Source organism: Vipera ursinii (assembly GCF_947247035.1).
Source record: "Vipera ursinii genome assembly, chromosome: 1".
Lineage (NCBI taxonomy): Eukaryota > Metazoa > Chordata > Lepidosauria > Squamata > Viperidae > Vipera > Vipera ursinii.
The window spans coordinates 27290188-27307907 of NC_139512.1; the positions used below are offsets into that span (position 1 = coordinate 27290188).

The following is a 17720-nucleotide window of genomic DNA, read 5'->3' on the forward strand; positions in this document are numbered from 1 at the left end:
TAGCTGTTGTTTGCTGATGATCAGTGCAAGTATGTGGATGGGATGAGCTGACAGAATATTGATTTTGTCTCAAAAATAATACCTGTGATGAGTGTGGAGAAACAATTAAACCAACTGCACAGCCAGCTTTTGGATTTCTGTGTGGCATCTGAAGACAAAGAACTGGCTGTAATTTCAAACCACTGTAGCCTCATAGATTTGGTTTATATATACTTAGCTCTGTCACATATTGAATATCTAGAAATATGACAGTGGAAATCCCTGAGAAAGCTTTTTTCCCTTAGGGATATGAAAAATATTTTGACCTAGAAATGGCCATTTTCCTGTGGCTTGTGACAGGGATTTTTTTTTCAAACTGGTGGGAATGAAATGTTGAAAGGAAAGAAGAAATTATAACTACAGGATTAAACAAAGAAGACTGATAGCAGATGCTTAAATACCAAATCTGCCAGACAAGTCTTTTTTTTTAATCTTCACTATGGGGAATATAGAGTTTGCATGGCTGGATGAGTGGGTTACTTGTGTCTTTTGCTATACTTTGCAGACTGGCAATAGAAACAGATTGCTAATGTTGTCAAACTTGTAATCTTGTAAAGATTTCTGTTAGAATTTTGGCTTACTTAGGTTATTAAGATTTGGTTGCAAATGCACTTTGCACACTATTATGACTAGTTAATGCTTATCTTTCAGCAGCATTTAAAAATCAAAAATTATGGTTTCTAAACCTTTGCTAGCTACCTGATTTTGTAAAGCAAGTGGACTGTCAAAAAATGGCCCAGGAGATATTTTTTTAAGTCAAATCATTAAGAAAACATAATAGGAATCAAAGTATGATTTGTCTCTTTGGTTTGAAATTACAGCCAGTTCTTTGTCTTCAGATGCCTGTGCTCCAAATTGGGAACGCGGACATTAGTTCCTAATCACAATGACACCAAAATCCTCAAATGTCATTATGATATATAAGCACCACTCATTTTCACACCACCCATTTTCACTAGCCTTGTAAAATTACACACCAGTGCATAAGGGGCAAAGTTTGCATTGCAAGATTCCAATACGTATTTTGTGATTTGCTTTGCCTCTCCCTCTAGCACCTTTGATTGGACGATAAACTAATTAAAAGAGATGCAGTATTAAAGAGATGTGTTGATTTCTTTATCCCAGGGGTGTCAAACTCAATTTCACTGAGGGCCACATCAGCATTGCGGTTGCCCTCAGGGGGCCGGGTGGGTGTGGCCAGGGTGGGCATGGCCTACTGGGTGGGCGTGGCTAGAGTGCGTATGGCCTGCTGGGTGGGCGTGGCCAGCTCTACATCATTGGCATCAAGGGTGCCTATGGGGGCCTGGGCAGGAGTGGGACAGATCTGGGGGTCTCTGGCAGAAGGAGGGTCTCTGGGCCAGGGCCAAGGCAGCGGGGGCCGTTCCCTCACTGTTTCCAGGATGGCTTCAGGGGCCACATGAAACCACTTCGCGGGCCGGATCTGGCCCCCGGGCCTTGTGTTTGACATGTCTGCTTTATCCCATAATCTGTTGGCTAATTGGATCATATTTTGTTGTCTTGAAAATAGACCAGTTCATAGAAGTGATTTTAATGTCCCTTCTTTCCAGATATGAAGAAATGTGAAGTTATAATATGGTGATATAAAATTAATTTCAATTTAAATTGTTTTATTCTATAACATTTTCTAAAAATTCATGTTTTAAAATGTTCAAAACAATATTTTGCTTATATGTGAAATATATAACAGTGTAACAATATAATCTTAAATATATCAATAGAACAAAGGGAAACAACTTTGCCATTATTAACTATAAAAACTTCACCAAAACTGCTTTTACATTTCTTGAAACAAACAGTTCATTCTTTTGTCAATATCAGCAAACAAATTTAGAAGCTTACCCTGTATGCCCCACAATAAAACACATTACATACTTAAACAAATAGAATAGATGCCTTTAACCTTTTAAAGAAGAGCTATTTATAAACTGAAAAAGAATTGAATGAAAACATGTCAACATGTCTAAAAATATTTATATTCACTTTCTTCCATTATTTTTTCTTGTTTTATGTAGAATATTACAACACAATTAAGGATACATTCAGAAAAGTGAAAATGGCTTTCTGTTTTCTGAGGCAGATTGAAAACCTTTTAGAGTGGATTGCTCAGAAGATCCAAAAGCAAAGGGAAAATTAAAATCTTCTTTCCCATCTTGAAAAACCTGAGCAGAAGGAAGTGTTGGAAATGCAAATGTAAATGAGTCTTCATTATCCATTTTTCCAAAGAAATCTCCTTGAAAAGAATAATATTCTGAATTAACATTTGATACAGTATATATCAATAACATATGAATATAGATTATAAGCCATTGTTAAAATAAAAAACAAAAGATAACACCATTGTTAATCATAATATTGGATTTGAAATTCTCCAGAACATATAAATTGGGAAAATGGCATTAGCTCCTGGATGGAGTTCTTTTTTAAATATTTTTGTTAAAAGAGTAAAGTCATAGTCTGGCTCTCAATATAAATGCCTTTCAGTAATTTATGAATAGACAACAGCTAGTCACAACATATCTCTACTATGAAAACTTACCAATATCTTTGTGTGGAGAAATTGGATTTATATTTCCAGTAGAGCAGCTTTCACCTGACTAAAAGACCATGTGAATTCATTAGAAAATGGCACAGTAGGTATATGTATGGGCAAATACGATATAAAATGAGATAAGAGCATAGCCAGTGGCACACTCAATAATACCAAGGAAGAACTCATTAGCTTTATTCATGGGGTGGGGGGTGGGATGTCACAGCATCAATCAGAGAACCTCTGTAACAGGACTTGTTTTTAAATGTGTTTAATACCTCTCTAACAAATTAAAGATGATCAACACAGCTTGTGGAAGCAAATCTGTAGTTAATTATGTGGGGTTATTTTTCTGACCTGAATTATTCAGCTTAATTAGTGGTCCCATACTCTTAGTTTCTTTCTAAGCATGTCCTATGCACCAGGAATAATTATTTGCATTTCCATCCTATCCTTTGTATTCTCATAGTTTTCCTAAATGATTGATTGATTGATTATTCCATCAAATTACTATTTACTCTTAGTGACCACATATATAGACTTTCTCCATGACAGGTCATCTTTCAGATCATCCAACAGTGCACTCTGGAGAAGGCTATTCAGATGTTTTAAGGATTTCTTGACTTCTTTACCAGGACTCCAGATCACAAAAATGGCATTCAAATACCAGAGCCAGATGGATGCCTTTAAGGGTTCAATATCCCATGCCCTTTGAATTTCTTCATGTAGAAATTGGCTATGCCTAGGCTAAAATGGTTCCCCATGGCAGCTCCCACATTTTGCTCATAAAATTCATTGTTCTATTGTATGTAACTGGACATGAAGCAATGATGGAAGAGGTTTGTGGTATCTTCAGGAAATACCCTCTTAATATATAGCAATGTCTTCTTGAATTATGCTGATGAATTCATTAGTTTCATGTGGTCTCCTTGATCTTTGGTGAAGAACGAGACCACATCAAAACCAATCAATCTATTGCCAGAACTGAGTGTACTGAGTTTCTCAACTAAGTGAGTTGAATCTTTGTAACTGCACGTTGAACAGAACACAATAACAGGATATAAATAAAGTCAAATGAAGAACACGAGCATAGCATAAACAGTAATGCTAACATGCATATATAATCTAGTATAAATAGGATAATGTACCATCTGTCTATGGAGATTCTCAGTCATCAAGGTCATAGTTGCCCCAAAGGTGCTTTTTCAAGAGGCAACTGGACTTCCCTGTTTTTCTTTGAAGACATTTCACTTCTCACCAAAGAAGCTTCTTCAGCACTGACTGGATAGTGGGGAATGGAAGTACTTAAATTTCTTGCATACAGCTGGTCACTGGCATTCTTTCAGAGAGTCGTTTAGACCACTTGGAGATTTATCTGTGTCCTCAAGGTCACCTGAGTGGTGCAAATGGGTGTGGAGCCTTCTTGGAACTGCTGAAAAGACCTGTTGTAGACTGCAAATAGATGATGTCGTATCCCTCCTTCTATTGAGAGAGAGCTGTTCAATTTGATGGCCTCTTTGACCCCTCTTTCAAACCAGCAATCCTCTCTGTCCAAAATGTGGATTTTGCTAACTTCAAAAGAGTGGCCTTTGTCTTTTAAATGCAGATGGACTGCTGAATCTTGTCCTGATGGGTTTGTTCTCCTATGTTGTGCCATGCATTTATGAAGTGGCTGTTTGGTTTCTCCAATGTATAGATCTGCATATGTCTCATCGCATTGTACTGCATTGTACTGCAACTCTGTGGACAGATACATCAAATTCACACAGGAAGATGTTAAAGAAAATAGTCTAGCCTTCCTGGACTGTGCAATACACATTAAGGAAGATAGAAGCCTTAACATTGGAGTTTACAGAAAACTGCCACACACAGATCAATATTTACATTTTGATTCTCACCCCACTGGAGCACAAAATGGGAGTTATTGGAACCCTACACCACCAAGCTGAAGGCTGGCCCACCAGCAAAGATGGGAAAGAAAAAAACCTAAAACACATCAAAGAGGCCCTCAGAATGTGTAGCTATCCCAAAATGGGCCTTCATCAAAGCCCCAAAAAGACCCTGCAGGAGCTCCTCCATAACAGAAAAGAACAATAAATGAAACAATGTTGTCATTCCATAAATTGCAGGAATATTTGAAAAGCTCAGGAGGGTCTTTAGCCAACACAACATACGTGCTCCCTTTAAACCCAAGAATACACTAAGGCAAAAGTTTGTTCACCCCAAGGATAAAACACCCAGACACAAACTAAGGTACAGTAGTATATACAGTACAATGCAGTGAGACATGTGCAGATCTGTACATTGGGGGGGGGGAAACTACTTCATAAATGCATGGCACAACATAGGAGAACCATCTGCATTTAAAAGATAAAGGCCACTCTTTCGAATACAGCAATGTCCACATTTGGACAGAGAGGACCGCTGTTTGAAAGAGGGTCAAAGAGGCCATTATGTGAAAACTGAACAGCCCTTAATAGAGGGGGAGGGATTTGACTTCCTCTATCTCCAATCTACAAGGTGTCCTTTCAGTAGTTCCAAGAAGACTCCACACCCACTTGCACCACTCAGGTGACCTTGAAAACACAGAAAACCTTCCAAGTGTCCTCAACAATTCTCTAAAAGAATGCAAATTACCAGCTATCTGTAAGGGATATAAATCCTTCCATTCTCCACCATCCAGTCAGAGCTGAAGAAGCTTCTTGGATGAGAAGCGAAGAAAAACAAGAAAGGATAATGTACCATCCAGTAAGGGATAATGTACCATCCAGTAAGGAGCATTGTGGAATGGTGACCAGAAATGTGGCAGGAGGAAACTATAGTGGTAAGACCAAAGTCACATCATGGTCTGTATGCATCAACCAGGTCTTTTGCTCTCTGTTCCTTGGCTTTGGCAACTCTATATTGGTTTTCTTCCACTTAACTCTAGGTCCTGATCATGATTATTCTTCCCTCTTTTATCCAAGAATAGTCAAGTTAGGATTTCAACCTGAATATTGTCAATTCTAGTCTAAATCTTTAACAAAAACACCAAGCTTTCCTGGTGAATAGGTTAATCAGCCTAAAAAAATAGCTAAGTACACTAAACATTTATTATTACCTGATCTAATAAGCTCTCTGTTCCAAATGCAGAAAAATCAAAAAAATGAAATGCAGGTGACTGTGTCTTTGAGGTAAATCCAGAAAGAAAAGAAAAAGCAGGTGACTTGGCCAGTAATCCTTCACTTTCTGGTGGAAACCTAGTACAATGAAAGAGAAGAAGATATAAATATTAAGTGGAATTTAAAAATAATTCTTTAGAAGGATCCTGAAGAAAAGCAGAATTTGAACAATGCTTACAGTTCAAATGGAGTTCTCATCCCACCAGAGTCAGGTGTCTTTGGAAGTATGTTAGGCTCTGGAGTTGCTGCAGTATCTTCATCTCTTGTTGAAGAATAACATCCAGTAGGTTTAGTATAAATTTCTGTCTGCCTATCCTGTTTAAGAAAATGCTGCTGTATCATATTTGAGGAAACCATGACTACCACAAATATATTCAGGGCTTTTAAATTTTGTCAACAATCACTTTTGGAGCAATAATATGGAAGTTGTAAGATATAAATTTATTTATTTCATAAATGTACTTATATGCCACCCATCTCACAACCCAAAACACTATCCAAATTTATAAAACCAATACATAAACTCCAAACAATATCAGTGATGCCCTCGACGTGATGTCCCGCTGCCTGAAAGCGGTCCGGGAATGGATGGGGAGGAACAGGCTTCAACTGAACCCGGACAAGACTGAATGGCTGGATATTCAAGCCAGGATATTCAGAACGTCCCATCCCTTAACATCGGGGACAAGTTACTGCCCCCTGTTGATAGGGCCCGCAACCTGGGTGTCCTCCTAGACTCGCAGCTCTCCCTGGAAGATCACATAGGAGCTGTGACCAAGGGGGCCTTCTCCCGGGTTCGACTAGTTCGCCAACTACGGCCTTATCTGGACCTGGATGCCTTACGTACAGTCACCCATGCCCTTGTGACCTCTCGCCTAGACTACTGTAACGCTCTCTACATGGGGCTGCCCTTGAGATCCACTCGGAAGCTTCAACTGGTGCAAAGTGCAGCGGCACGGACACTCTTGGGAGCCTCCCGATACTCCCATATCACACCTCTCCTCCGTGCGCTGCACTGGCTTCCGGTTGCCTTCCGTGTGAAGTTCAAGGTGCTAACAATGACATACAAAGCCCTACATGGCATGGGTCCGGACTACCTACGGGAGCACCTTCTGCCAATGTCAGCACCCCACCGTCCTGTGCGCTCCCACAGAGAGGGCCTCCTCAGGGTGCCACCGCTCAAGGAATGTCGGCTGGTGGCCCCCAGGGGGAGGGCATTTTCAGTGGGTGCGCCAGCCCTCTGGAACAGCTTACCAACCGAAATCCGGATGGCCCCCGACCTCCGCACCTTCCGGCGCGACTTAAAAACCTTCCTGTTCCAGCAGTCCGGCCTGGCCTGATAGCTTTAATTGGGGTCCCAGTTTGTTTTTACTATTGTTTTTTATTGTTCAATCTGTATACCTTCCTTCCTCTGTACACCGCCCCGAGTCCCTCGGGAGAAGGGCGGTTTATAAAAACAAATAAATAAATAAATGATGGAATAAGAATTGAAGTGTTTCTTCAGAGAGAAATCTACCCATATAGATTTGAAGCTGTTAGTGTTCTGTGCAGGAATGTTATATGAAGAGCATTTTTCTCAACCAACTGCCTTCCAAAAAAGTACAATGTAAGGAATTTAAAGCAGCAAACATCAACTCAAATAACATTAGCATATATCTGGTTTTCAAAATTATTGAAAATCATTTAATAAAACAATATAACAAGATGTTAAACTAACTTGAGATATAACTGCAGAATCCATTGATTTGTTTTCCTTTTCTTTGTAGTCAGCCTTTTTTCCTACCATAGAAAATTATATTTTATAAAAATCAAGATGGTATATAGCATTGGTGATTATACTAGTACATTACTGAGAAATGCATGCTGCTATATTCCCAGTCACATAGCTGTATATCAGCTTTTAGCATCAATGTCAGAAAAATTGTAAAATACAGAGAGCAGAATACCAAACTACAACCCATCATTTGATTTATTTCCCTGAAATTGTGGACCCATGAGAAATTCAACACCTAGAAGGGGTTTCCCAAATAGACAATAAAAAAACAAATTTATGAACTGAGAGGGTGAGAGGCAAAATATTCCAGTGGCCAATTTAAGAACTTGGGGATCTGATGTAGGATATAACAAGGTGAAGAGCCAAGCATTGTAGGATCTATTGAGAAGGAAAAAAAGAAGACCTCACTTTACCCCAAGAAGTCATTCATACTTAATTCATTTCTTGCCTCACTCCAATATGTGCAGTGCTGCAACTCACCAATGCAATATAATGGTAAAGGTGCTAGACTGGAACCACTGTGATTCAGGCTCATTTTATCATGACATTCAGTGGGTAACTCTGTGCCAGTGCATATCTCTCAACCCAATCTCTCATGAAGGTTGTTGAGGGGATAAATTGAAGGGAGATCCCTAAGTATATTACCTAAGTATGTTGTCTAATAGCTAAATGATCTAAATATCTGGCCATAGGCTTAGCCATTCTAGTAAATGCTCATATATAATTTAATTTTATTCATAATTTTACTCATCATTCATATTGTGCATTTTTAAAATAATTCGCTGTTCTGTTTTTATACTTTGAAGCACATTTTATATAGTGTTTTTTAAATTTTCTACATTAATGCTGTGTTCTGTTACACATATGAAATAAATAAATAAAAAATATGCTACCATGAGCAACCTAAAGTATTATGGGACATAATTCTAGTATAGCAATAGCAATAGGATGCAGGGATTAGGGCTCTGCAAATCCTTTGAACCAGATCTTCCAGAACCGTGGTGGCAAACCTATGGCATGCGTGCCACAGGAGGCACGCGGAGGCAGGGCCAGGCAGGCGGGGCCAGGCAGCTCCCTTCCGCCTCTCCACGTGCGCCTGCGTTCTAGCTCTCTTTCTCTCTGCACTGGGAGTCAGGGAGCAGCTCCAAGAGTTCAGCAGATCCAGGCTGGATGGTGGAGGCACCTGCCAGCGTGAGTCCAGGTATGCCTGCAGAGCGATTTCATGCCCTCCCATCCCCCACGGCCTATCCAGGCGGCAGAGGCCTTTTCCAAGCCTCTGGAACTCGCATCCATGGCTGTGAGGCGATTTTGCGGCACACCAGCAGCCCGATCTGGGCTCCAGAGGCCTGGAAAAGGCCTATGCCACCCGGATCGGCTGTGGCGGGGGCACAAAATCACTCTGCAGCCCTAGATATGGGCACTCGGTCTCTAAAAGGTTTGCCCTCACTATTCCAGAACATACAGGCTTTGCATCCAAAGTATGATGAGACAATAGAAGCAGCTTTCACAACAGTTGAGCAAGCTTGGAAACAGACAAATTGCTTTAACAATAAAAAAGTCATGCATTCCAAAGAACCTATTTCAAAGAATTTGCACAGCCCTAGAATTGGTGCTTGATCAAGCAAGTATAATCCATATTAATGAGATACATCACATCTTACAACAGCACTGAAAAAAGTGACTTATGACTGTTTTTCAAACTGACAACCATTGCAGCATCCCCAGTGATCAAAATTGGCAACTGATTCATATTTATGACGGTTGCAGTGTCCCAGGGTCACGTGATCACCTTTTGTGATTTTTTGTAATATATTTTATAATAATAATAAGTTGGAAGGGACCTTAGAGGTCATCTAGTCCAACCCCCTGCTTAGGCAGGAAACCCTATACCATTTCAGGCAAATGGCTGGCCAGTCTCTTCTTAAAAACTTCCAGTGTTGGAGCATTCACCACTTCTGGAGGCAGGTTGTTCCACCGATTAATTGTTCTAACTGTCAGGAAGTTTCTAGGTTCTAGGTTGCTTCTCTCCTTGACTAGTTTCCATCCGTTGCTTCTTGTCCTGCTTTCAGGTGCTTTGGAGAATAGCTTGACTCCCTCTTCTTTGTGGTAGCCCCTGAGATATTGGAATACTGCTATCATGTCACCCCTCACCCTTCTCTTCGTTAAACTACACATACCCAATTCCAGCAACCGTTCCCTATATGTTTTAGCCTCCAGTCCCCCAATCATCTTTGTTGCTCTTCTCTGTACCCTTTCTAGAGTCTCAACATCTTTTTTACATCGTGGTGACCAAAACTGGATGCAGTATTCCAGGTGTGGCCTTACCAAAGCATTGTAAAGTGGTATTAATACTTCACGTGATCTTGATTCTATCCCTCTGTTAATGCAGCCTAGCATTGTGTTGGCTTTTTTGGCAGCTGCAGCACACTGCTGGCTCAAATTGAAGTGATTGTCTACTAGGACTCCGAGATCCCTCTCACAGTTACTACTATTGAGCAAGGTACCCCCTATACTATACCTGTGCATTTGATTTTTCCTGCCTAAATGTAGAACCTTACTTTTTTCACCATTGAATTTCATTTTGTTAGATAGCGCCCAGTGTTTGAGTCTGCCCAGATCCTTCTGTATTTTAAGCCTATCTTCTGGAGTATTGGCTATTCCTGCCAACTTGGTGTCGTCTGCAAATTTGATGAGTTCCCCATCTATCCCCTCATCCAAATCATTAATGAAGATGTTGAAGAGCACTGGGCCCAGAACAGAGCCCTGGGGCACCCCACTACACACTTCCTTCCATGTAGATGCAGTTCCATTGAGGACCACACGCTGAGTATGGCCTGTCAGCCAGCTACGAATCCATTTGGTGGTGATGCTATCGAACCCACATTTTTCTATCTTATCAAGTAGTAGGTTGTGATATACTTTATCAAATGCCTTACTGAAGTCCAAGTAAATTATATCTACAGCATTCCTCTGGTCCACTAATTTTGTCACTTGGTCAAAGAATGTAATAAGATTTGTCTGGCATGATCTGTTTTTGACAAACCCATTTTATTGATTTTTTAAAAACATAAATCACTTAATAATTGGTGAACATTGTGTTGTCTGGGTTTACATTTGTTAAACAATCACTAACAATTGATTTCTATAATACATAATCCACATAATTGTTTTAGTTGATTTCCTCTTTTCTCCAAAATGTCCTCTTTTGCAAACATTAAGTTAATACAATTCTTATTGTTTTGATAGATAACAATTAAATATATTTTCCCAATATTCCTAAAAATAATAATCACATCAATATATTTCTTTTAATAATAATAATAATAATAATAATAATAATAATAATAATAATAATAATAATAATAATAATAAAGTTGGAAGGGACCTTGCAGGTCATCTAGTCCAACCCCCTGCTCAGGCAGGAAACCCTATACCATTTCAGCCAAATGGCTGTCCAGTCTCTTCTTAAAAACTTCCAGTGTTGGAGAATTCACCACTTCTGGAGGTAGGTTGTTCCTCTGGTTAATTGTTCTAATTGTCAGGAAGTTTCTCCTTAGTTCTAGGTTGCTTCTCTCCTTGACTAGTTTCCATCCGTTGCTTCTTGTCCTGCTTTCAGGTGCTTTGGAGAATAGCTTGACTCCCTCTTCTTTATGGCAGCACCTTAGATATTGGAACACTGCTATCATGTCACTCCTCCCGTTCTCTTCATTATTTTATTTTTATTTTAATCCCATTTATATCCCGCCCTTCTCCGAAGACTCAGGGCGGCTTACAATTTAAGCACAAACCAATGTGCTTAGCAGTTCCATTGATCCACAGCATTCCTCTCGTCCACTAATTTTGTCACTTGGTCAAAGAATGTAATTTGTCTGGCATGATCTGTTTTTGACAAACCCATGTTGGCTTTTAGTAATGACTTTGTTTGCATCTAGGTGTTTGCTGATTTGTTGTTTGATTATCTTTTCCAGAATCTTCCCAGGTATTGAGGTCAGGCTGATAGGTCTGTAATTTCCTGGATCCATTTTTTCCCCTTTTTTGAAGATGGGAACTACATCAGTTCTCTTCCAGTCCTCTGGAAGTTCCCCAGTGCTCCAGGATCTTTGAAAAAGATAGTTCAGTGGTTCTGAGATCACACCTGCCAGTTCCTTGAGAACCTTGGGGTGTAATCCATCTGGTCCTGGTGATTTGAACTCAGCTGGTTCCAAGCAGTTATATCAGCTTCTTTGAGTGAGGGTAGCTTCCCTGCCGTCTTGAAAGAGGCGGTGGTGAGGCCTCTCCTCAAGAAGCCTGCCTTGGACCCAGCTGTATTGAACAACTTTCGTCCGGTCTCCAACCTTCGCTTTCTTGCGAAGGTTGTTGAGAGTGTGGTGGTGCACCAGCTCCCTTTGGTCCTGGATGAAGCGGATTATCTAGACCCGTACCAATCGGGTTTCAGGCCTGGGCACAGCACGGAGACGGCATTGGTCGCGCTGGTGAATGATCTCTGGAGGGCTCGGGACAGGGGTCATTCCTCTGTTCTAGTCCTATTAGACCCCTCAGCAGCTTTCGATACCATTGACCATGGTATCCTGCTGCGGCGTCTCAGGGGATTGGGAGTGGGAGGCACGGTCTTACAGTGGTTCTCCTCCTATCTCCAGGGACGCTCACAGTCGGTGTTGACAGGAGGGCAGAGGTCGACCGCGAGGTCTCTCGTTTGTGGAGTTCCTCAGGGGTCGGTCCTCTCGCCTCTCCTGTTCAACATCTACATGAAACCGCTGGGTGAGATCATTCCTGGCTTTGGAGTTGGGTATCATCAGTATGCTGATGATACCCAGCTTTTTCTTTCTACCCCAAACCACCCCAGTGATGCCCTCAACGTGATGTCCCGTTGCCTGGAGGCGGTTCGGGTCTGGATGGGGAGGAACAGACTTCAACTCAACCCCGACAAGACCGAGTGGCTTTGCATACCTTCATCCCGGGTCTATTCGGATATTCCATCTCTTTCTATGGGGGGTGAATTATTACCCCCCGTAGATAGGGCTCGCAACTTGGGAGTCCTCCTAGATTCACGGCTCACCTTGGAAGAGCACATGGTGGCTGTGACTAGGGGGGCTTTCGCCCAGGTTCGCCTGGTGCGCCAGTTGCGGCCCTATCTAAGCCGGGATGATTTATGCACAGTCACTCACGCGCTCGTGACCTCTCGTCTAGACTACTGTAACGCTCTCTACATGGGGCTTCCCTTGAGGACCACCCGGAGGCTCCAACTGGTACAGAATGCAGCCGCGAGAGTTGTGTTGGGAGTCTCCCGATACTCCCATGTCACACCTCTGCTCCGTGAGCTGCATTGGTTGCCAGTTGTCTTCCGGGTGAGATTCAAGGTGCTAGTAATGGTGTTTAAAGCCCTACATGGCAGGGGTCCGGAGTACCTTAGGGAACACCTGCTGCCGGCATCTACTTCCCTCCGCCCTGTGCGTTCCCACAGAGAGGGTCTCTAAGGGTGCCACCGGTCAGAGAATGTCGACTGGTGGCCCCCAGGGGGAGATCCTTCTCTGTGGGCGCCCCGGAGCTATGGAACCAGTTACCGGTTGAGCTCCGGACGGTGCCCGATCTTCGCTCCTTTCGCCGCGACTTGAAAACATACTTGTTCGAGCAAGCCGGCCTGGCCTGAGGGGGGATTATTGGGGTCTTTTTACTATTTTTATTGGGGTTTTTACCATGTATTAATTGTATTTTTATCGGGCATGTATTTAATTATCTTTTATTTTTTGTAAATCTGTGTTTTATTCTTGCCCTGTACACCGCCCTGAGTCCTTCGGGAGAAGGGCGGTATAGAAATATTAATAAATTAAATTAAATTAAATTAAATCTAGGCTGGACAGGTGCTCACTTACCATTTTCTTGCCTATCTTAACTTGTGTTTCTATTGTTTTTTATGGCACTGTTTTTGATAGGTTGGTCAGATGCAAAAAACGAGTTAAATATTTCTGCTTTCTCCCTGTTGCTTGTCACCTTCTTGCCACTTTCCCCCACTAATGGACCAATCATTTCCTTAACTTTTTTTCTTCTTTTTTACATGTTGAAAGAAGCTTTTTTTGTTATTTTTGACTTTGGTTGCAAGCCTTAGTTCATTTTGAGCCTTAGCTTTCCTTACTTCATCTGTGCAGGCAGGGGCTATTTGCTGATATTCTGCCTTAGTTATGTGCCCCTCTTTCCACTTTTTATACTTGTCCTTTTTATCTTTCAATTTATCAGAGTTCTTTATGCAGCCATGCTGGTTTCTTTTGAGAGTTGTTATTTTTCTTCTTTGTTGGTATTGTGCTAGACTGGGCCTTTATTATCTCACTTTTCAAAATTTCCCAAGCTTCTTGAGTTGTTTTCCCCTTTAGGATTCTCATCCATGGAATCCTTCCCAAGCTCTCTCTAAATTTATTGAAATTAGCTCTTTTAATGTCCAAGACTCTAGTTTGACTGTGTTCTACTGCTTGTGCTTCCAGAATGTTTGAATTCCAATATTGCATGATAACTTCCTGTGGCTTCAACACCTTCTATCATTTCATCTCTGTTAGAATTAAATCCAATATGGCTAATCCCCTAGTTCCCTTCTCTACTTTTTGGGAGACAAAGTTGTCTGCTATCCAATCATTCTGGTTGCCTTATCATAGATCCTGTTACAGTCCTTATTTAATTTTTTTTTCTCCCACAAAATTCAAAGTATTCTTACTGGTTAAGATTTTCTCAAAAATTAATTACATTTAAAAAATTAAGTCTATTTTTTCCATATGAACCATCTCAACAGTTTTATATTTCTTAAGGAATAGATAAAACAGTAAAAAAGAAAGGAGAGCAAGAGTAAAGAAACATAAAAAATAATATACTACTTGAAATATATATCCCTCCTAAGCTACTATATATTTGTTTCCAAGATTTCTTATTCTTTTTAACCATAATTGAAAATATGTTTAATCATGAAATATTGCATTTAATACATCTAGTCCTCTAGTCCTTTAACTCTTATTCAAATTTTTTTTATCCATTATAATTTTCTTAAATTCAATCACATTTAAATACCTAAAACATTTCCTTTATCTAAGCCATTTCAACTTTTTTATATTACTCATATCAAGAAATAGAATAAAAAATGGAAGAAAGCATACTATATTAGTTAAGGGATTCATCTCTCTTAGAATGATATATATAGTCCAAATCTTTTCTACTTTTTTAAACCATATTCAAACAAATGATTCTTTTTAAGTATTGTCTCTGGTAGGTCCCATCATCTATTTTCTTGATTTCCACTTTAGTCTTTTTCCTTTGCCCAGTATCTTTCTTGATCAATGTATTTTGCTGAGTCAAAAGGTCTTTCCATATGTTCAGAAATGTTACTGTAGATATAAAAGTAAATCAAATGAAGTGTCTTTGTACGGGACTTCTGCCTTTCCATGTTTGTTGAAATTCTTTTTCTTTTTCTTTCTCTCCGCTTCTCTTATCATTTCATTTCTCTCCGATGTTCCTAACATCTCTAGAGTCCATTTAATCCAATCTGTTTTCTTGTCGTCAGATTTATTTTGTAATCTTAAGGGATAAGTTGTTTTTTTTCAATTCTTGTGATTTTTCCCCACTAGGATTAAATCATGTTTTCTTGTTTTGTTAAGTTCCATCTTTAAATCTCTATTCTCAATTTTGTATCCACTTATCTGTTTTATCTGCTCCTTCTCTGTTGTTGTTTTCTGGAAAAATTTTTGTTATAGAGTTAACTTGGAAATAGATTGATTTATATTTTCAAAGTTATTTTGAATTTCTTTGTGGTTTAAAATCATTGTTGTTTGAATTAGTTGCAGGATGCTATATATCTCCTCCTGTGGAGTATTTATGTTTTCTTGATATGTTCTTTCTACATGTCTCTGTTCCATGATGGCCAAAGATTTGAGTTTTTCTCTTCTCTTCTTTTCTCTGCAAATAGCTTTAGAGTCCTGGTTAAATAGATATTTGTAATCCAAATAGTTCAAAAAAGATTTTTTTAAAAAATTTATAATTCTCTTTGTCTACAGCCCAGATTATTGTCCTTTTTTGTCACAGCTGTTCTTTGTTGTTAAAGCTTTGAAGGTCAGAAACTCAGATTGGCTTTTTCCAGGTTTTGCCAACTCTCATATGAAAGTCCTAGCTGTCATAGTCTTCATCCACCAATAGGTGTCAGCAACTATTTGTTTTTCAATTTCCAAAATTAACAATTGTCTTTAGAATGAGTTTCTTAACCATTCAACAATATTAGATTTATCCAGATTTAAGTTTTAAATTTCAGGTTTTATATTTATTTCACTTCCATATATTTTGATCCTCCATAAAAGGATTAATTTGCCACTTCCGTTAATAAGGGGGGGCAGAAATCCACCTCCTTCCCTTTTGGAGGTATTTTGATTCTTGGGGATCTTTTCCAGGAAATTAAATATAGAATAGAACAGAGAAGATCAAATCCCTCACCCAATTTCAAACACGCTGTTCACAATTGTGCTGGTTAGTACTTTTGGACTTCGGTTGCTAGTAGCTTGGGCTGGTTGATGTAATACGGCCAGCCTTTCTCCTGTCAGGTTAGAAGGCTTTCCCCAAGTTGAATGGAATGACTGTCATAGTTTCAGATTTGCTGGGGCACACTTTTTTCTTCGCCACCTTTCTGGGGCGACTTAGACCCATTTAGAGTCCCCTGGCAGGGCGAAATTAGCCGTGGGGGTGCGGAGAATCCACAAGCCTGCGACTGGTTGCTACTGTGCAAAACCAGAAATCCCCACCTTTTGTGATCTTCTGATAAGCAAAGTCAATGGGGAAGCCAGATTCACTTAAAAACCATGTTACTAACTTAACAACTGCAGTGATTCACTTAACTGTGGTAAGAAAGGCCATAAAATGGGGCAAAATTCACTTAATAACAGTCTTACTTGGCCACATAAATTTTGGGCTCAAAAGTGGTTGTAAGTCCAGGACTACCTGTATTCTATAATAGTTCCCAACAATTTTTCAGTCTTTCCAAATAAAAAATTGTGTGCTCTCTCTCTCTGCAATAATTCACACATTAGGTTTATGTTTAAAAACTGCTTTTCATTCCCTTTCTTCTCACTTACAGTGTAAAAATGTAGAAAATCAGACTTAGCATGCAATATCCAGACAACCACTAGATGCCATAAAATGATACATACATTTCTAACTTCACTTCCATCTGCTCTTCTGCCTGATATTTGTTGTTCATTTTCATAACTAATTTACAGCAAACTCTAATGATGAAAAATTAGGCTTTTCTTCATAAATAAGACTTTCTCCCTATATACCTGCCCTCCAAAACCACTCATACCTCAAATCAAAATAAAAAAGATCAAAATCAAATGAAATCAAAATGTTTATGGTCATTGACTAGGAGAAAATAATGCAAAAAGATAAACAATTTAAGATACAAAAAATAGCCAGATTACAATTATTCACACAGAATAATATATTTAATAAGTAAAAAGTGATATAAATGATATTAAACTATAATGTAAAATAGTACATTTCAATATATAAAATATTGAAAATTATTCAATTAAGAGTAATAAAATATAAATTAATGTATTAAATTTTTGTCCTATACCATATTATTTACAACATGGTTTACAATAAAATATAATAAAAACTAAAAGATTAAATACCTGGGGATAAAACAATAATACAATGTATAACTATGATTTTAACTGGTCTACTTAATGAAATATTATTTAGTAATATTTATATAAAATCACTTGTTTCAAATCAGCTATAATGAGTCTTCCAATCTTCCTAAATAGTATGGAGAGTAAATTATTTTCATCTTTTCTGATAAAACCTTTTTTTATCAAAGAGGTAATAGTAAATGGCAATATATATAATACATACTTTAATAAGATTTTACCTTTTGTATTTTCAGTGTTAAAGCACTGTTTAGTAAGTGTGTTCTTCTGATTAGCTAATAATCTGAAACAATTCAGAAAATAATTTGTATCAGCAGAATTATTTTCATATATTTTCATAAACTACATATTATTAATGAAGGTAGGATGATTGAAAAATTACCTATTTGATATTTCTTTGGGATCACTTGTTATAGATGGATCTGTTTCTACAATCTTGGTTTCCGAATTATCACATTTCTAAAACAAAAAAATATGTATTTAAATTAAGAGTATAAAATTCTGATTGAAGACCCATTCATTCTCCT

At 39.0% G+C, this 17720-nt stretch overlaps 1 protein-coding gene across 1 annotated transcript in view; it reads right to left on the reverse strand.

The window, feature by feature from the left end:
* Positions 1 to 2099: 2099 nt before the first annotated feature.
* Positions 2100 to 17720, reverse strand: part of LOC310634509 (protein SIX6OS1) — a gene marked incomplete at both ends in the record, with an annotated part of 40465 nt that continues 24844 nt past the window's right edge. The window contains 4 exons of the mRNA XM_083352933.1: positions 2100 to 2290; positions 2597 to 2654; positions 5688 to 5826; positions 17576 to 17652. Coding sequence (XP_083209059.1) covers positions 2100 to 2290; positions 2597 to 2654; positions 5688 to 5826; positions 17576 to 17652 — 465 coding nt within the window. The remainder of the gene's footprint in view (positions 2291 to 2596; positions 2655 to 5687; positions 5827 to 17575; positions 17653 to 17720) is intronic.